The 15,305-nt window shown below is 28.2% G+C and overlaps 1 protein-coding gene across 1 annotated transcript; it reads right to left on the bottom strand.

Moving 5' to 3' along the window:
- Positions 1-7,333: 7,333 nt before the first annotated feature.
- Positions 7,334-11,734, bottom strand: LOC109812763 (Outer arm dynein light chain 1 protein). Its single transcript, XM_020376805.3, has 5 exons — positions 11,581-11,734; positions 10,463-10,921; positions 9,117-10,374; positions 8,612-8,758; positions 7,334-8,249 (listed from the first exon to the last, which is right to left on the bottom strand). Exons 2-5 carry the CDS (start codon positions 10,511-10,513, stop codon positions 7,636-7,638), a joined length of 2,070 nt encoding a protein of 689 aa, XP_020232394.1. The 5' UTR covers positions 10,514-10,921; positions 11,581-11,734; the 3' UTR covers positions 7,334-7,635.
- Between the last annotated feature and the right edge of the window lie 3,571 nt (positions 11,735-15,305).

The following is a 15,305-nucleotide window of genomic DNA, read 5'->3' as shown; positions in this document are numbered from 1 at the left end:
CCTCTTCGCCGCCATTATTAACAGAACAACTGTCATGCATACATTAGCTACTATCTAATGTTGAGTAATAATATAACTTATGTGGTTTATAGTCAAAATATAAACAAAACTTCATATTATTATAAAAGATAAAGTCTCTATTGCTATGATATATTTTTAGAAATACTTGTGAATAAATATATAAAAATAGATCCGAGACCTAGAGTCTAATAAAGCATTAAAATTTGCTTTAGAATTTTGATGCATTAGGTTACTCATTATCGTATTGTTATAAACCACTCACAAATATTTGATTTTGTATAGATTAATTACACTCTAAATAAATCGTCACTTTGAAAGTCCTAATTTTTTTCTCAATTTTTTGTTAATACGTTTCTGTCTAGGGTTTGTTATATAGAAAATAGATTTGACCGCAATGTGCACGCGTGATTACTTTTCTTATTAGTATATGAATTCCATGATTTTTCGACAACAAAGACGCGACTGAGTTTGGCAAATGACGAGTATGAGTGATATATTCCATTTGTTAAAACTTAAAAATGAGAAAGAATGTGCCATGCCAACAATAGTTGAATAAGAAACTAGGTCATTTGCCATAGAGGGGCTTTTTGGTCATTTACTGAAGGTGCAACAAATACAGCCAGAGGCAATTCGTTGAAAAGTCAAATTATGTTTTTTATTATTATTATTATTCATTCATTTATTGATTTGATTTGTGTGCGTTAGCATTATCCCACTTCATATCATGATCAATAATTATACAACTTTTTTTCAAGTCTTCCTTCCAGTTCCAGCCAAATGCTTATATTTTGGTTTTGTTTTTTGTCCTGGTTTCTAAGTTGTCATGTTGGACTTTTCTTACAAGGGAATGGTTTCTATAATTCTATGCCATGCCAATCAAGAGTAATCACACATCAACACTCAAATACTTCAAATATATATAATAGTGCTATTTTACATTCTTTTATGTCTCTTTCCTTTTATCATACTATTTCTAATCTTAATTATAAGTAATAAATTAATTTTTTTAATTATAAATAATAATTATTAATTTTTTAAAATCATTTAAAATTAAATTTATTTTATATTGTTTATAAAGAATAGTATTATAGTATATTTATTACTTTTTTTTATATATATACTTTTAACGTGTATATCAATATATTAGGTGTGCTCAAGAGGTAATATATCTTCAACATTTTCACACCTTTTTTAATGTTTTTTTACCTTAATTATTCTTTTAAATTTTCTTTTCTTTCTCGTCAAATTTTGTTTATCTCCTTTTTATTTTTAACTCTATTATTCCATAAGACTATACATTTCAAATGGACGTCAAAGTTTTTTGTTTTTTTCTCTGACATAGGAATTGAATGATTCTTCTTTCATGTTTGGATTTCGGCCTGGCCCTGTTCATTTTCTTTCTTTCTTTCTAGGTCCATGCATTTTCAATTTCAAAGTCATCAAAAAGAAGATGGATGCTATTCTCTCATACCACTGTTATGGTCCATTGAATTGACAATTAATGGTTGAGGTTTTCCCTTTCTTAGAAGAACGACCCAACAGAAATATATGATATTCATAAACACCGGAAAACATTGTTTGCTTCGTCAAAAGAAAAACATTGAATGCACAATGATTAATGATAAAGGTTTTGATTCCTAATCAAAATCACCATAAAATGGCTTTTTCCATAGTTTTCTCCAGATATATAAGAAGATATCATTAATTTCAAAAGTGATGATTAGTACTATTATCTAATACTATATCAGTTCTGATGAAAAAAATTAAAAATAAATATCATAATAAATTTGTGATTTATTATGTACAAACATTTAATATTGACTATTAATTTAGCAGTATCAATTGATCAAATTTGATTTGGCATATGGATGTATATGAAATAAATGCATATATAAAAGATGAAGCACAATAATAATTATGTGTGCAGTGATAGTTTTATTTTCCCCTTTGAGGTTGCTTGTCATTAACTCCTTCTTCTTCTCTAAGTTGGTTTGTTTGGGGGTTTAGTGAAGAAAAAAGGTGAATTGTGTTGTAGGATTCTAGGGTATTATTAATTGTGTTTGCAGTGCAGACTTTATATTTGACAATTATTTGTCATACTGCTTATAAATGTATCTTGGTATAGTAGTTGATTTTGTGAGCAGTATCATGTGCAGGGAGTGCTAAGATTATATACCAGCCAAATGGTTGCAGCTGGCTCCTAGTCTTCAAGTTAAATATTCTTTTAACTATGTGGTATATGTGCATTATTGGTCTAATGTGCCTAATATACTTCTTATGTGTACTTGTGGTGATTTGTCTTGTTAAAATTTCCATGTGGATACGAAAGAGAACAAGTCACGGGAAATGAAATTCAATGAAAGGTGCTAAAACTTGGCCCAGGGTTTAGCACCTTATTTAGGTTGCACTCTTGTATTTTAGCTTGTAATTCTTGCATGTTTAAAATAGGAAAGGCAACCACAGCACGAAATAATCAATTAGGACATAATTATTTTAGTTTAATTATTAACCTCAAATTTGAATTTATGTTAAATATTTGAACAAAAAAATTGTTATTTATATTAATTTTATTTGACTAAAGTAACATTACTTCTTTTTCTTTTATTGAGTCATAAGTTTTAGACACTAATATCACTTATAACATAATGACTATCATTAGTTTGACAAGTTTTTGCATATGACAGGAATCGAATACGGGTTTTTTATTACATAAATTGTTCTCACAATATGTAAATGTAAAATATCTGACCATTATGTAACATTACTTTTAATAAAAAATATTTGTATTCTAGACACACAAAATAAACTATTTTGTGAAATAAAAAAAATATACATTTCGAAGGCTTAGACTAAGTTTAAATCTTATTGATTCCAATAATTACTGATAATATTGTATAAGTTTTATTCATTTAAAGTAAGAAATATATATTATTTGTAGATAAAAAATTATAATATATATAATTTAAATAGACCAATAATTATATAAAGTATAGTATTATGAAAAATAACAATATATTATAATATCATAATATAGTAATAATATTATTAATTTTAATTTGTTACTTAATATAGTGATAAATAAACATGAAACTTTTGTTTTCATTTATAATCATATTATCACTTTCTTGTTTTATATACTTATCAAAGAAATATATATGTTGATTCTTTGTCTTATAGTCTTAAAAGTGTTATCTTTTATCTACTATTTCATTCATAAAAAAAATAAAAAATAAAAACATGTTGAGTCAGTGATAATGAATTATTATTAGAATTAAGGGTTTAAATCACTTTTTTACATTTTGAGAAGTACTTATTAAATAAATGGTCACTTTAATCCTTCAAAGTTATGTCATATTAACCTTATAGCTAAAGAAAAATACCAAATACGTAGTATGTTTCAAAAAAATATATATAACAATTACATTAATTAGAAACTAAACAAAACATATAATTAAAGTACGCAGAAAAAAATGTAACTAACTATATATATACACTAAAATTATAGTAAATAATAAATTTAAGAAATTATTTAACATTTTAAAAACTTACTTGTAATTTTCTTAATTTAAAAAATTATAACCTTAATTTTAAGAATTTCATCAGTTCCAAAAATCAAAATAATTACTTGCTCATTACTTATTTAATTTTATGTTAACAAATCAATTCATTATGTCACAACACTACAACAAAATTTATTTTTACCAACAATTATTTAACGGCAATAAATTAATTGCTTTTATTTTATTATTTAATATAAGTATTAGTGACTAATATATAATGGTCATTAAAAATGTATTTATATCACACCAAAATTTACTATTAGCGACAATTGTTTATTAAGAAAAATTTTAGTCCCACATCGACTAGAAATAAGATAATTAAAGAGTATATAAATGAATAATAACTCTCACCTTACAAGTTTGTTATGTATGGTTGAGTTAGACCTATAACTTACTATTCTAACTTGATATGAGATTACTCAATAGTTCTTAAATTTAAGGGGACCGACTATTGAAAAGATAATTAAATATATATATATATATATATATATATATATATATATATATATATATATATATATATATATATATATATATATATAAGTAGAAGATAAAAGAATATATAAGTAGAAGACAACTCTCATCTTACAAGTCCCACATCGACTAGATAGTAAAAAATATCACAAAAAGTTATACAATTTTTTTCGACTATTATAAGGGTTTTTACAATTTAGAATAAATGCTGGTAAAAGATTTTGTAACAATTTTTATTGCCACTAAAAATCATATTAAATGTTACTAAAAATCTATTTTATTATAGTGTGCAACAATGACAAATAAATATTTACATCATCTATCAACGTCATGTTACCCAGATTCGTCCGGTAAACATTTATATTGATCAATCGATTAAAAAAAATTAAAATATATTCTTTTATAATTTCACTTACTTTATTTTAAATTTTTATAATTTAAAATAAATTATTTTAATTCCTATAATTTTAGATAAATTTTTTTAGTTTTTATGTTTATAATTTTTTTAATCTTTTTAATTTCTATCTTTTTTTTTAATTGTATTCATGTGATAGAAGTCTATTTTGTAATACTTGATACTTCTTTTATACCTTTGTGATCTTTTTATTTTTTATCCTTACAAAATTAAACACCTCTACCAAAAAAGACAACATTACAACACAAAAATTAAGGACATGAACTTAAAGGATTAAAAAATTGTGAGGATAAACACTAAAAAATATGTCTAATTTAAATTATAGGAATTAAAAACTAAATACAAGAATTAAAAATGAATATTTTAAATTATAAAAAATAAAAGGAAAAGTGAATAAAATTATAAAAATTAATAAAAAAAATATTTCAATGTTAAGAGATGGCGGTGGAGCAACAATGCAACAATTGAAGGTGCGTTCTGCCCTTTGATTGTGGCCCAACCTAACCAACGGTTCGCAATCGAGCCACGCGGAGATGGAAGCTAATAAGGTGAAACATAGTGGAGCAACATTATGGATGAGCACGTTACAAGAGGACTCAAATAACGTTACTACCCAACAAACAATGGAAGTAATTCATCATTGAATAATGAAAATATCTCATCCAAAAACTACACATTTAAATCTATCGAATTTATTAATAACTAAGAAAAAAAAAACAAACAAACTTTATATCTCTGCTATTAAAAAAATAAAAGAAAAAACACAATTCATTTAACTTTAAAAGAATAGAATAATGGAGTAAATTAATTAAAAAGATTTAAAAAATCCAAAAAAACATTGAAATAAATAAGAGTATCCTTTATTAATGTTATAGATTATTTTAATTTTACTGGTATAAATTTAAGAATATATTTTTTTATAACAAGAATATTAAGTTATAATTAAACCATTAAAATTCGAAAACCATTAGTGCAGTTTCTAAAACATTAAAAAATAGTTTAACTCATTCAGAATCATCAATATGCAGCATACATTACATTACTGTATCTACACATAGTATCACCTTTATCGGTAGTAATGAAGTATAAACATAGATAAAAGACTAATTTTTCTCCAGATATAGAAATTAGCAAAATGTGTTGTCTCTCCCAACAAAATATATTTCATTCACACATATAACTAGAAATATAACCCCTAGCAACATGTTTAAGTAACTTGAGATAATAAGATAATACCCACAAATTATAATTCATTATTTTTACAAAAGATTTTAAAAAATGATGGCAAAGTGCTTATTACTATTTTCTAAACTTTTTCAGAATTTCTTCTGCTGTTTATTGTTTCTTCCATGGCTTCTCACAAATTTATTCATATACAAAAAAAAAAAAAGATGTGTTATTCATACAACTTGTACAGTTTATATTGCAACATATTTTGTATTTATTTTTTTTTATCGCATCATTTATTACATTTCATATTTCTCTCTTTCTTCCTTAGTTGTGTAAATTGTTTCATAAGATGTACAAATAGCATTTTTCATACAAAAATCATATATGGATTTCATACGTGTTTGATCATATTTGACAGAAATTGATCTCAGCATTTCAAGGTGAAAGAGCCTCGTGATATACCAAACAAAATACTGTGCTGAATTTAGAAGTCAACTATTGGGGTCAATTACACGTTTGTGAAGTTGGTTAGTTGCCATTTGTATATTTAGTAAAATATGAAAGTATACTTATACAATAAACTGCGCAATAAATCTTACAACCTAAAAGGAAAAGAAAAAAGGAGAGAGAAGTTTAAAGTGTAATAAAATGATAGGATAAAAGAAGAGACACACAATTAATTATTGTTTGTATGAATAAGGATGATTTCCTGTAGGGTTTTGATCTGCATCATCTTCAGAAACTATTAATAATTAGAGGTTTCTCTAGTAGAATTTATATGCCGAGAGAAAAGCAAAAGTGATTAACAAGGGTGTAAAAAAATTACCAAGTGTAAAATGCATTTTATGTTTCTCAAATTTCGATCAAAATTAATCTTAATTTCTATATTTTTAAATATAATGATTTTGGTCCCCTTAAAAAAAAATCATCCTCGTATTTTGGTTCACACCCTAACTTTGATTTTTTTTTATTTTTTGTATATTGATACAAAATTCACTGAATATTAAAATTACAAAGATCAAAATCATTAATCATTATCATTTTTAAACTGAGACTAAAACTAATTTTGATCAAAATTAAACGCAACATTTTACTTAACAAATAAAAAAAATTGTTTGTCTCAAATAAGGATGTCAATACAGACTAGTTCAACCTAATTCGCCCTTAACCCAACAAATGAGTTGGATAAGGCTCATTTTGAAATTGGATTGAAAATCTCAACCTACCTAATCTCGGTGAGTTGCAGGTTGTAGATCGGATTGATCCATCAAAAGTTATAAAAAAAATGTTAAAAAAACAGATATGAGTTGATCCTCCAAATAAATAAATAACATAGATTCTCCAAATATAAACTTAATATCACAATTACAAAAAAATTATCTTACTAAATTACCTTGGTACAAATAGTCAAATACTCTATAATACATTATCATGAATCAAATAAATGTAATATAATGCAATAAAATAACACGAAATTCATAATTGTCCATTATAGTTATGTCCAACAAAACATAATAGTTCATAATTGTGATCTGCACTAAACTTTAATGCCTGATCCCATGGACGAGTTATCAAGGTGGAGCAAATAAGTGGGTCCAAGCAACTTGTCTTAATTACACTGGTCCACTTAGTAGTTATGATAGAGTTGCTTAACTTCAACCCCAACTCACCTGGGGTCAATGAAATCCCCACATAATAGAATTGTGAAAATTTATTGTAAATTTGTAATTGCAGCAAACTTTATCTCCAGACAAATTGAAAACGATGTTTTGAACGTACATAACACAACCTATAATGAAAAAGAAATACTGTGGCCGAAAACAGCTTATTGGGCCATACAACCCACAAATCAATGTATCAATATCTAGCACACCAAACTTAATGAAAAGAGAGGGAAAAAACTCTGCTAACAGAAAACATTAAGAAATAACAAAGTAAATAGATGCATACTGAAACAAAGGTGATGTACGAACCAATTTACGATGGAACAGCCTCTCACATAACTCCAAAATTTCCCTCACTGCGACTCTTGCGCATGGATGACATCATATTTGACACTTTGCTGGGAGCTTCAAAATGATGGCGACTTTGGGTTGGTACTTTGGTTCCAGTTGGTGGCAGGAGAGCTTGCTTGCCTTTGGACAGTTTTGGTGAGTCCACACTTCTGCGAACATGAGTTGAAGTGGTCAACGCCCTCCGTGTGGCTGCAACACCTTGGCTGCTCTTCCTGGTGGTCTTGCGATCTGCTCTAAGGCCGCGATCAAACTGATGGGAATTCATTCCTAATCGAACTGAACGTTCTGTGCCATCCTTCAAAGTGCTTACTTTGATAGGCTGCCGGTTGTAGTAGACAAGATGGGGAAGAAGGCCTTGCAGATATTTCTTCATATGTTCATCTCCAACATTTTTCTGGGCTGGGTTTCCATCCAAGTTGATGGCTTGCAAAGAATTGTAGTTGGCTGCAAGTTGGCCTAGACATTTGGCTGTTGAAATTTTGTTAAAGCGGAGATCCAGGATACTTAGTTTCAAGAGGCGGTGCAGACCCTCTACTTCACCGATCTTGTTTCCAGCCAGGTACAGCTCCTTTAGAGATGAGCAGGATGCAAGGCCTTTGCAAATGAGGAAAAGATAAACCAAAACAGAAAGGGGAAAAATGGAGAGAATTTCAGCAATCCATATTTGGATGTCAATAGGATAATGGCATCAAAAATCATTTCCACAAAAAAACTATAAGAGGAAAGCTAGCAACATTCTCCTTATTCTTGACCAAAATTTATTGAAAATCACAAATTTTATAAGTCTCACATCTCATTTAACGAGTCTCTCCTAACTTAGTTATACAACCCACCAAAATTTGTAATTTTCAATCGATAGTAAAGAGAATATAAGCAAAAAAGTGTTAGGGTGTGTGTGCTAGCATTTTTCATATTATGAATAAGAAACCTGAGATGTAATCCAGAATTTGTTTTACCATGTCCAATTCTTAATATTCGGTTGTAACTGAGGTCTAGAACACGAAGCCTTGTAAGTTCGCGTAATCCTTCTATAGTAGGTATCTTGTTTCTAGACAAATTTAATGCGTGAAGTCCACGAGGAAGAGCACCAGCAGTTATCCTCACTGAAAAGGAGAATCAACACAAGATAATTAAGTCTCGTTAGTTTCCTGGCAACAGGAAAGACCATCACATATTAAAAATAACGAAAAAGGATCTAAATCGATAAACTTTTTCAGTAGCACTTCTAGAAAAGTAAAATAAAACAAGCTTCTACATAAGCTAAAATTAGTTTATTCATAAACGAACTTGTAGAAATTCTTTTATATAATTTCTCCAAAAAAAGTAGCAAATTAGCTTATGCATAAGCTAGTTTTAGTTTATGGAGAAGTTTACTTCATTTTTTTTATCTTATTTTTTTCTTCCAAAAGTGTTTCTAGAAAAGTTTATTCAAACATACCCTAAGTAAATTATATTACTAACCTATAGCATTTCCAGCTAAATTGAGCACTTTCAAACTCACAAATGCACTCAAAAAGGGGATCACAACCAACCCATGATTTGCCAGCTGAGCTCCAGTGGCATTAGCACTGAGAGAAGATATATATCTTTTAGCTGCATCCATTCCTGGAGTGACCTTATGATCCACACTAGCAGCAGTCACACCATTTACTGTGTTAACATCAGCTGAAGGTTCAATAGCTTCAGGCGATTCATTTGTTTCCTCCACAGGTGGTACACAGTGCTGCAGACCTATTACCCAATCCTCAATGCGCTTAATCTTGAAATCCTTGTTAGCAAACTCACCCACACCGTCAGCTGGGGAATCTCCTTGAAGGGTTTTGACATCACTTGTATCATCTGTAATTGGCATTACCCAGTCTTTTGCTGAAGCAGAAAGCAGATAAGAATCAAAACCGTCATCAAACAAACTTTCCATTTGACCATCTTCAGTTTTTCCTATGTCAATCTCTTTTTCTTGATCTCTCCTTATTTGATCATCAAACTCATTGGTGTATACCTCTTTCTGCCTCATGCATAAAGTATGAAGATCATCCGAAGATCTTGACAACAGAAATGCACATTTAAAAGCATCTTTTTCAGAAGAAAGTATAGAAGCTTTGATATTGGGTAAAGAGCGTGACTTCCTTAGAGATAGGGTACCAGGAACAGGAGTCTGGTCAGCAATGTTGCCAGCAAACTCACCAGATAATGGAGTATCAGAAATTTCACGGATATCTTTCTCCGAAGGTATTGGATCTCCTATTGAAAAAATTGAGCTATCATTTGCAAGACCTGAACTGGCTTGAAACTCGAAGTTTGGATTATTTCCATACTGATCAATGGTGTTTGCATCACGAGACTTTCTGCAAATTGAAGTTGTTGACTCATTCTGGCTTTTGGCACCATCACAAGACAACCCCAGATCTTCGTCACTTTCCCTTATGACTTGGTCAAGCCCACTTTGAAGAGACTGGCTCTTCTTAAGACCCCCAGTTTGGTGAACTTTTCTGTCAGATTCAAATGAAAACTTGCTATTCATATCCTCCGACCTACAACTGCGCTCAACTGAATCCCAATTGCTAATATGATTCTCAATGACATTTATTTCCTTCTGTCCTTGTCCTTTTGAAAGGGATGAATTTGAGCTTGGAGGATTAGATGAATCTTTACAGCCACGATTTTGGGTAACATCTTGCAAAGACTTCACCATTGCTTCAGTAGAAGGTTGAACTGTTTTCTGATTGAAGAGGAAAGCAAAGTTAAAATAGGTCGTGTGATATCATATCAACAAGTAATACTAAGCAATCGATACATCTTCTGCTTACCTTTGTTTTGTTGACTTGGACATTACCATGGAAACAAGAAAACCTAAACATTGCTGCAACGAAGTTGACAGCTACATCTAAACATAAAACTTTCCTTAAGGCAGAAAAACAAATATCAATTACAATCTACACTGTGCATCAATTTTCCAGAAGCCTGATCAAAGATGCTAAATTTGCAGAGATTCAGTAGCAAACTAGAAAGAGCTTCTGGCAACGCAGCAAAAGCCACCCTTAGCCATAATCAAGCGACAAGCCCACTGAAACACGGCACAATCTCCATATATCTGATGACTTTGATCTTCTCAAAACACAAAGCCCAATAACTCCCTCTTCGTCGCCCCACACCCTCCTAGAGGTGCGAGAATAGTTTGACTTTGTTATAGCGGCCAGAGTGAAAGAAATTCCTTTCCAACCAGCAGAATCCAGACAGAGACACAGACACGCATAAGAGATGCAGTCCTGGTAAATAAAAGATAATCAAGATTAAAGGTTGATCTGATATGTAACATCCACAGTAAGTAAAACTACAAGAACAGGATCAAACATTCAAAAAAACCAAATAAATAGAAAGCACCCTCGCTCAACAGGTATAGGGAAAAATTATGCATACATATTCGTGATTCCAACTTGAAGATAAAACCTATAGAAACCATATTCACATGTACCCTGCAATATAGCTTCTGAGTTTTATTCTTTACCTAGCTCACGGGAACAAATACAATAGACCCCATCTACACATTCATGCTTGAAAACAGTTTCTTCTTTTCCAAACTCTAAATTAGCTTAAATTTCTAATATTACTTTCACCATCTTGGATTCCCAACAAATCAAATCTGAGAAATCAAATAGATGAAAAATCAAACCCCAAATAAAAACATAGAAACGGGAATCAAGCGTACTCTTTGACCATGCCCATTAATTTAATCAGAATGACACACCAATGGGGTGGTACAAAATCGCATCTTCGAATCCAATATAATAAAAACAAATTGAATTATTCCTTTTCATAAATCGTGGGATTTAGCAATATCCGAGGTTGCATCAGGAATGAAATAAGAGAGCATGTGATATATATTAGTTGGAGAAAAAAGATAGAAGGAGAAGAGGAGAGATGTGACCTCTTTGAAGGGATGAAAGAAGGAGCACTGTTGTATAGAGAAAGAGCTTCTTCTTCTTCTTCTTCTGTTTCCCTACCCTGCTAGGCTACGCCACCAAGGAACCAAAGAAGCATCTTCCATTCATTTTTTCTATATATATCATCATCATCATAATAATAATAATAATAATAATAATAATAATAATAATAATAATAATAATAATAATAATAATAATAATAATAATAATAATAATAATAACTTCAGAATAAACAGCCATCAGTACGAACCAACAACTTTCGCTATTATTGGCTAACCCTAGACTGCTAAACATGTCAAATTTAAATTGGGTAAAAAAAATGGTGTTTCTTTAGTCTGGCTCTGTTTATCATGGGAATGATTTTAGGTCAGACTGGAATGCCTATCACATAATTCACATTATCATAATATTATTATTTTTTAATTTAAATTAATATTTATTAAAAATAATAATTTTGAGAAATATATATCACTTTTGCTGAATTTATTATAATTTGTTGATAGAATTCACCGAAATTAAGTGATTTAGAAATTAAGTGAAATAATTAAATTAAATTGATATAAATAGACCGACTTAAATAATGGGTCGCTTATTTTAAGAGTATTGAAAATCTTGTAGATTATATACAAAATACGGTTTTTATATATTTCAAGACTTTGATATTTTTGCAATCTACTTCAGTTTTCGATGAGTTTTGGAGTGAAGTTATTTTTTTTTAAAGTTAATTATTTATATATTATTAATATAAATTTTTTTTTTACACTGATATCTTTTAATAATATTATGTTATTTATTTATTTAATTAAATAAAAATAAAAAATAATTTAAAAAAATGATTAATTATCGATATATAAAACTTTACACTGACAGTATATAGGTGATTAATTTTTTTTATTATTGTTTATTATATTAATAGAATTTCATCTTTTATTATGTTCGGCTTGTCTCCTTTCTAGAAGGTGTATAGTCGTGTTCCTGATTACGTGCTCATTCTTGAGAGTTTTTGAATTTACTTGTTTTGTCCTTCATCCATATAAGTAAAACATAGTATATGAGTATGTTTGGATACATATTAGTATTAGAAGAAATTTTAAAAGTTATTTTTATAAAAATAAGTAAATAATCTCAAATACACTTTTTAAACTATAATATATATTTATATTTTTTAATAATATAATAACATATATTATATATAATATAAATAAAAATAATTTATAATAGTGAATATTGTGTTACTATAAATTGTACTTAATTTTTTTTTAGTATTAATCTTTCTATTGTGCATCGTGGTTCATCCCCTCTTGCAAAATTGCATTTTGCTTATTGGGTTGGTGGGTATTGGGAATCATTTACATGTATCAAAATGCCCCTGAATATTGATGGAATGTTGTAGTTCTGAATTGATGTCCCTGACAATTTGAATGGTGTTGATTTCACAACTATTTTGTGATATCATTTTCTTCTGATACAGACATGGATATTCTCGAAATTTTAGTGCTGATAGCCTAAATGAAGCATACCTTTCATATAACTGAAATATGCAGTATAATTTTATCTACTTGAACAAAATATTTTTAATGTATATTGACTTATAAGAATGTATTAGTAGAAATATATATATATATATATATATATATATATATATATATATATATTGTTGGGATGCAAGTAAAGTCTCACATCGTTCAAATAAAAAATTGGATATGGATTTATATATCCACAGTTGTCTCTATTGGTAGAGAGATCTTTTTTGGTAATGTTCAAAAACAAAACTGTGAGGGCTTGAATCTAAAGCGGACAATATTTCATTAATGTAGAAACATGTGTATATGTGTGGTAACTTCCCGGTTCTCAATATATACATATATATATATATATATATATATATATATGAACATCGGTTATAATAATACCAATGTAACTTTTACTTAGTATTATATCGCTCAATAATTTTATATTAAATAAATTGAAAGTTCATATTACTTTATATATTTATATCAAATTTTATTAAAATTGAACAATAACTTAAAAGTAATCAAAGTGTTATATATTAGTATATTTTAAAATAAATATATTATGTCAATTTTATTTTATAAGAATGAAATATTAAATCATCTTAAATTAATATAAAATTTTGTATATATAATCTAAAAGTAAACAATTTTCGATCATTAAATAATATAATATTTAGTAAAAGTTATACTAATATTGTTATATTACTTATATATATATATATATTCGATATGTGACTTCTTTTTGAATTAATAGAATTCCCAATCATTTTATTTTACATTACAAAGTACTTGCTCACAATTTGACCAGATGAATAATAATAATTCAAAAGCATAAATGAGTAAAAAAAAAAAATTAACGTAGAGAGAGAGGGATGGATCCACGAATCCATCGTATTCCTGTGTGTCTATCGGATGAAAATAAAATGGACACGAAACAAAAGCATGCATGGGGTGGAATGGAACCACAGCCACAAGCCACAAACCACACTCCTACTCCCCACACCTCTCTATCAAATCTCTGCCACATGAAAGAAACTCACCCCACTTACACAACCACCCTGTTACTACTATATTCATTATTTTCACATCTGCATGTGCCTCGGTTACATAACCCACAAGTCACAATTTTCAAAATTCTCATATAACTATAGCTTAATTATTCCTACACGCTTTCACTAATCTAGTTAAATTAACTCCTATGCTGGTTCATGATCCAGAAAACCTCCCTCGTCCACAACCTCAACGCCCTAACCCTAAATTAAGAAAAGCTGTTGAACATAGTCTTAATCACGAAAATATCCAATTCTTTAAAATTTAACAAAAGTTGTACAACACATGTAAACCCTTGAATGAATCATTTTACTACTGCTTTGTAGAATAATAACATATTTTAGTCTCAATTGCAATTTTTTTTTTCTCACCTATGTTTTTTATTCTTATAGATTTTGCACCAAAATTTTAAAAATAATAACATATTTTAGTCTCAATTGCAATTTTTTTTTCTCACCTATGTTTTTTATTCTTATAGATTTTGCACCAAAATTTTAAAATTATATATATTATCACACAATTTAAAATTGTTAACACATTTTATCATTTATTAGTTGATTGTCTGACATTATTAATTAACTACTGACATAACACATTAATTAATTACATGACATATTATACATGTTATCATTTATATATCACATAATCAAATTTTATATTAACGATCAATATATTATATCAGTAATCAAAATATTACATTTGTAGTTAACTAATAAGGTAAATGGTTAATTGATAAAATAACAAAATGTATAATTTTAAAAATTCAATAAAAAGTTGTGAAATTATGAAACATGGGAACAAGAAAAAAAAGAAGTCCAACCAAACCAAGATTTTAAGAAGAAAAAAATAAAAAAATATTTTTAAGTTGTTTATAGTAGAAATTAATATATATATATATATATATATATATATATATTATAGAAATATTTACTATTAATACATAACATTTTATATAATCTAAACAAAAGACTAAAATATGTTATTTAATTTATTTTAACGGGTGTTACATTTTTTTTAATTTATACATTGATTGATATCATTGTTAACATAAATTTTAGTTATTTTGTAAGAGTCAACAAATGTAATACATAATAATTTTTTTTATTGAATGACAATGTAAAAATTATTTTGCATTGTTAATATAT

This window comes from Cajanus cajan, chromosome 8 (assembly GCF_000230855.2).
Source record: "Cajanus cajan strain Asha chromosome 8, NIPB_CcT2T_4, whole genome shotgun sequence".
NCBI classification, from domain to species: Eukaryota; Viridiplantae; Streptophyta; class Magnoliopsida; order Fabales; family Fabaceae; genus Cajanus; species Cajanus cajan.
The sequence above is the reverse complement of the archived record's forward strand: the minus strand, read 5'-3'. Positions and strand labels throughout refer to the sequence as shown.